This window comes from Macadamia integrifolia, chromosome 5, assembly GCF_013358625.1.
Source record: "Macadamia integrifolia cultivar HAES 741 chromosome 5, SCU_Mint_v3, whole genome shotgun sequence".
Taxonomy (NCBI): Eukaryota; Viridiplantae; Streptophyta; class Magnoliopsida; order Proteales; family Proteaceae; genus Macadamia; species Macadamia integrifolia.
Window position 1 is genome coordinate 46,139,022 of NC_056561.1, and position 6,229 is coordinate 46,145,250.

General features: G+C 39.7%; 2 protein-coding genes across 4 annotated transcripts in view; both read left to right on the forward strand.

Annotated features, from left to right (window-relative positions):
- The first annotated feature begins 337 nt into the window (after positions 1 to 337).
- Positions 338 to 1,551, forward strand: LOC122078161. 2 transcript variants are annotated; one of them, XM_042644026.1, is made up of 3 exons: positions 338 to 955; positions 1,058 to 1,140; positions 1,249 to 1,551. In XM_042644026.1, exons 1-3 carry the CDS (start codon positions 730 to 732, stop codon positions 1,414 to 1,416), a joined length of 477 nt encoding a protein of 158 aa, XP_042499960.1. In that variant the 5' UTR covers positions 338 to 729; the 3' UTR covers positions 1,417 to 1,551. The 2 variants fall into 2 exon arrangements, with proteins under 2 accessions (XP_042499960.1, XP_042499961.1); XM_042644027.1 differs by having other exon boundaries at positions 352 to 955; positions 1,076 to 1,140.
- Positions 1,552 to 4,538: 2,987 nt separating this feature from the next.
- Positions 4,539 to 6,229, forward strand: part of LOC122079905 (vacuolar protein sorting-associated protein 60.2-like) — a 9,749-nt gene continuing 8,058 nt past the window's right edge. The window contains exon 1 of one of the 2 annotated variants that reach the window (XM_042646688.1): positions 4,539 to 4,926. In XM_042646688.1, coding sequence (XP_042502622.1) covers positions 4,858 to 4,926 — 69 coding nt within the window. In that variant the 5' untranslated portion in view covers positions 4,539 to 4,857. The remainder of the gene's footprint in view (positions 4,927 to 6,229) is intronic. The other variant, XM_042646690.1, reaches the window with a different exon arrangement.

Here is a 6,229-nt window from a genome sequence, read left to right on the forward strand (position 1 = left end):
TGAAAATTTTGGCGATATCATCATCTAAGTGCAATGAATGGGAAGGTAAGCTACCAGAGAGTGGAGACTCTATGGATCTAGTGGGACGAGGGTAGATTAGAAGCGCATTATCGTCATTTCAAGTTTAGCAATATAGAAAACCCAAATGGTAACGAGTCAATATCCGTGGAGGGTGCAGGGTGTTGGGTGGGGATCTGAAAAGGAAAAGAGACGTAGAGATCGGACCACCCAAGTCATTGGATTTCTAAACTCATAATGGAGCCCCATAGAAGGCAATAATAGCTAGAAGGCCAAAACCAAGGAAGCAAAGATAACAGAAAAGAGAACGGAGTAAAGCATATATTTGTTGTTGAGCCCCAGGCCCAGCAGCGCGTACGGAGCTTGGACGTCGCTTCGCCGATTATTATAAATATGGACATATCAGATATTACCATTGCCGTCACGTCTTGGAGTCTCCTCGGACAGAGTCCAGCGAAGATCAAACACTTTTTTTGAGCAGAGAGAAACAGAGAGTCACCATCATCAGGTGATTCCTTACTCCACAACATTCCAAGAGCCACGTAAAGCCAACCCGTGACGTGGCGTGACGATTTCGGAAGGACGTTGGCGCCGTCAATTGATGTTTTTGAGAAAAGAACGAGATTTTCTGATCGTCGGCGATCGTCATCGACGAGACCTCCGTCTGTATCATCCCCCAGATACGGCTGTACATCACTTCTCACATTGTAGATGCAATCATATTCTCTCTCTCTCCCTCCCTCTCTCTATGGATTCATTTGTTTGGAGCTCTTGAAGCCTTTAAATTCAGATGCGTCCCAAGTCATTAACTCCCAAACTCCTCGCTCGAGCTCGCCCTGTTCTCTCTCGCTCGAGCTCCTCACAATCTCACTCATGGCGACAATGGTGTATGTGGTTCTACTTTTGGCCCTATCTTCGGTGATGGATGAAGCTTCCAGTCCGTAATCGATTCCTTTCACCCTGAGAATTTTGATTTTGATTTTTATTTTTCCCCCTTTTTTGATATGGGTGAGTTTGGTTTCTGTTATTTATATTTCAGTTGCTGGATTTTTTGCAGAATGTGGTAATGGGTGTCCATGCATGCTGGCGGAGTCAGCACCAGCCAAGAATGAAATTCGAAAGGTGTCGATTTATTTCATTCTTGTCTTTTACTTTCTTTGTGCTTAACTGAAGAAGTTTCTGTAATATATAAGCCGTATCTTACTACAAAATTTTGTTTTGGGTTTGCAGCTTTTTCTGCATGGGGCGGATGAGGTCTTCAAAGGGTTTGGATCATCATCGTCGTTGGATTCTCAATATGGAAAGGATATGTTGGGACGGGGTTTGAGGGAGGTTCCATCAGGACCTGACCCTCTCCACCATAATGGCGGTAGCCCTAAGAAGCCCCATACCCCCTGAATATCCAGCCTCCCTCCCAAGGCACTAACATCTACTACATCTCTCTCTCTCTCTCTGTGTGTTGTGGCTTAAATAGCAAAGCAGATATATAGCTGTACTCAAGGAAAAAAAAAGTTTTGTGAAGGTGGAGCCCACCTTTTTTTTTTTCTTTTTTTCAAGCCTTTGTGAAAATATGTGAATATGGAAGAAAACTCTTGTTTAAATTTCCCTTCCCTTCCACTTTCCTCCTCTTGACTTCTTTCTTTGTAAGCAAACAGAGCTATTAGATGTGCGAACTGGATGGCTCCAACCCAATGAGATGTCTTGGAAGCAAATCCAGCCAACTTATTTCATAATTGACTCCAAGAATTATAAATCTAAATTAGTCAACTATGTAGGCTAAGATCATTTAACCATTGACAATTTGATATATATAGTGATTTTCCTTTTAACTTTTCTTTTAAAAAAATATAAATGTTGCAGTAACTTACTAGTTACTATCAAGCTGGGCCAGGTTTTGGATTATTAAAAGGCATCAGGCCGATCCCATCCATCCAGGCTTTGGGTTTTGTTTTATCAGCCCGAGGCCCCGAACACAACTGAGGACTATATTTTTGACTTATGGTGGGACTTTTCTTTTCTTAGGAGCGAAGGTTGGAATTGTTGGACGGAGCTCTGACTTATGGTGGGATTTTTCTTTTCCTTAGTAGCTAAGGTTGGAATTATTGGACTCCGCCTGTACAAACGTAAATCTAAATACAAAGCTTAAATAATCACATAGTTACAACGTAAAGATATACGTGGATTGGTAAGATATTTACGATGATAAAGTGATGAGAGCAGCTATATTAGCAATGGAAGAAGCGTCGTAATAAGTTCTATTTTTTTTTTTGTTTTTTCGTAAGTACCTTAATAAGCCTAATCACTGCCAGATCATAGGGAAAAAAAAGAGATAAAATTTCTGAATTATCCCCATGTAAATCCTAAAAAATTTATTCGAAGGCCATCAACCCCAAATACCCATATCGATCTCTTACCTCGATGTGGCCCAAGAAACAAAGATAAAAGATACATGTCTCATACCCTAGGAGCTTTTAACAATCTTTCGAATGCATTTCAAACTACAGAATACAAGCCATCAACCCTCAATATTGTCAACTATGAAGTGTCATATGAAGCTAATACTTTGCTGAATTGCTGACATTTCTCTTCTTTCCTTTCGCTAATATAATGCATTTTCACTAGATTAAAAGTCTTATATATGGCCGTGTGTGAAGGTCGACACATCAGTGTTGCATAAGAATACTCAATTCCCATGCACTTGTTTGATGACTAAATTATCGACCATGTTCCATACATGACCCTATATGAAAAACCTATTGATCTCGAAAATTGCCTCTATAATTAAGTACCATAATTAAATTTAGACATTGTTCAACTGCCTGCCTCACCCCAATACAATACACATACCCTATTGTACACCTGGGCTTTGGCATGGTGGTTTGCAATGCTCAGTCGAGTACTTGCCTGAGGGTTGACCACTTGATCAATTCCTCTCAAGTGCATCGGTACATGGTTTGCACCAATTTCCTTAGTTTCCAAGAAGTGTGGCTTTAGGTATATGTTTGGTCCCTAAGTGGGTCTACTATATAATGTTCCATAGGTCCTTCAACCCCCACCCCAAAAAAAGGAAAATTTACGGCACCACCCCTTGAGAATGCCACAATTATAAGCACCCCCTCTGTTTTACCAAATTAGACTCAAACCCCTTACCATCAGCTACAGTTAAGTCAAGAGATAAAATAACTGTTATACCCTTTTCACCAAAACAATTTGAGGTAAAATGACAATTATATCTAGGTCGAATGGGATGAATGGAATGAAAATGACGACCTGCCAAGGTTGCCAGGCCATGAACGGCGTTTACGGATTCAAGTCTTCCGACCCTCGCAAGCCATTCCTCCGCTTTCACTCCAAGACACAGTTATTGGTTTCGTGGATTCACTGTAAAGCCAGAATCGGATCATTCTTTTCTCCATACTTGTCATGGTTATTTGCCTTTTGGTTATGGTGGGGGTAGCAACGTTGTTCTTTCAGTTCAGAGCGCTGGAATCACATAAATCCAAAGAAGACCCTACAACTCTGTTCCTGCACCACCACAGATCGGTGAATCTCCTCCCACCTGTGTTCGCCTACAGAGAGTTCAAAGCCTTGACGAACTGATTTGACCCAAGAAACAAAATAGGTGACGATGGTTTCAGATCGATTTACATCTGTCATCTCTCTAATGGGCAGATTGTTGCCGTGAAGAATATATACATTCACTCATTAGAGATTATTCCTTTATAGTTGTTGTTGATATGAAAATCTTATCATGATGGTCCTGTATATACTCTCTTATTTTAAGTGAATCAATCAATTTTTACGCACCACAACAATAACTAGGGCAGCAACAGTAGTGAATCAATCTAGACCACACAAACGTCAAGGTTGAGAATACCTTAGCCTCTCAAGGCTACTTATCCCTCTTCAATGGCTATTACAACCGTGCACTCAAGTTAATCAATAAAATTCCCTTTAGGGCAGCAACAACAGTGAATATAACCGACCCACTCAAGCTAATTGATGCAGTCAAGCTAATTGGATTGACTGATAGAGCAATAACTCCCACATCCGACGTAGCGCGAACCATACAATGATCGGCTTTGCCGGAATAACTACGCCATTGTCTATTGTCAATGCCGCCGTCATTACTCTGAACAATCGTCGGTGGTCCAAATCTTTGGGAGAAAGGTAAATTAGGTCTTAGAATGGATGAAATAAATTGGAAATTATTACAAGGGTATTTTAAGTACTTTATATTTACTTCATATTTAATAAGGGTATTTTGATATTTAAAATAAAATATAGTTGCTGATATCAGCATATGAGGTATATTCCTTAACTGTGACTGATGGTAGGAGGTCTGAGTCTAATTTGATAAAATAAAAGGGGTGTTTTTATAATAATGGCATACTCTAGGGGTGGCATTGTAAATTTCCCATTAATAAGACTATGTTTATTTATTTTTTATACAATAATTAACAAATATATTTTCATTATCCGAATGCATATTTGTGGATATTCCCATTCCCGATTCCGGTCGTTCCGGTTCGACAGGTCTTGTATGGAAATTAGGATTAGGGCATAAAAGACGGATGGAGTCCAAAGTCCAGAGTCCAGACAGATCCAGCAGAATCAATCGGGAGTTCGGGACCATCCCTGATTCCGATTCCGTGTTTTTAAACCCTGCACAATCCTACGAGTCACGCACTCAGACGAGCTCTTATTTCTGATCGTCTCTGAAATTCTCAAAACGCCACGGAAATCCGGAATCTCACTCGCATTTCCAACTGTTTGTTTGGGTTTTGTCCTGTTTCTGTGCATCATAGCTGATTCAACCTCGAACGGAGAAGGTAGAAGATGAAGAAGATCTTCGGTGCCAAGAAAGAGAAAGAGCCGCCTCCCTCCATTCAAGATGCCACCAATAGGGTACGTTTCTCCATCCATATCTTTACTCTCCTCCTTTTTTTTTTTCCTGGTTTTATTCGACTATGTACTTCAATTACTACATCCTTGGTTGTTTAATTGATACTTCCTTTCTGTTGTCCTGCTAAATTTTTGTTCGAGGTAATATATTTCTGGTTTTTAGTGAATCATTGGTTGGTTTAAAGGTTAATCAGAACTTTTTTGACCAGTATTTGATTTATCTGAGCATATAATCTATCTAATTGGTTTAAATATTTTTCTTTTAGCTGGGGCGGTGAGTCAGTGGTAACTGGTCTATGGTGTGAACTTCCTTAAGACTTTATTCAGACTAACAATTCAGTGCCCTCCTTACGTTATATGAATTGAAGTGCGTTGATTCAAAGAGGAACTTTTTTTACGATTCCAGCGAACTGAGTGATAGTGTGCTGTTTGACAAGTTTTCAAAATTTTCGGTGGTGAAAGTTCATAAAGAAGGAAAATAAGATATAGCATGTCAAACGCATTTTAAACATCTAATATCCCTAGTTTCTTCATTTAGAAAACGGGACAGAGTGCCAGGATGAATGGAAGTTCCATTCAATTAAATATTTATTTTGTCTTTTTACAAATATGATTAAGATATGTTCTTGTTGGTAGCCTTGAGAAACTTAATGGTTTATAATAATCTAGGGGGCCACTGAACCTTCTTCCTACCCTCCCCCCAAAATGGGATCAGATTGAACTTCAAACTCCTTGATCCCCATTGTGTTCACTTCTTTTAGATCCCAGCTGTGGCAGCAATATCTAAAATGTGGATTGAGTACCCGTACTGGAACTTAATTGAGGCCACTCTATGTTAGGTCAGTCTGATGTGCAAGTGAAACATGTCCCTGGGCCTTTTTGTTTGGTGTAGTTGTAGGATGATCCGTATGTAAACCAGTCAGTCACAGCAGCATAAACCAACCAATTAAGGTCCCTTGTTTATGTATGTGAATAATTTGTACGGTGTACAATTACCCATTGGACTCGAGACATACATTTGCGGAACTGAGATGTTTAATTGAGCAGAGGTCTCACCAAATGATATTGTCTTGACACAAACATCCTTTATAACCTTAGCTCAAAGGCAGTATTGCTTCCTTCTTCTTCTTCTTCACTGATGCTGCTCTTCTGGGGTCTGAAGGTGATGCATCTTAATGGGAATAATATAGTTATGAGTATTTTGATTTTGAATAAGCTAAAGTCATTAATTACTTTGGAGCCTTAAAGATAGATAGATAGATCCCTTCCACACACCTCAAAAAAAAAAAGAAAAAAAGGGGGGGGG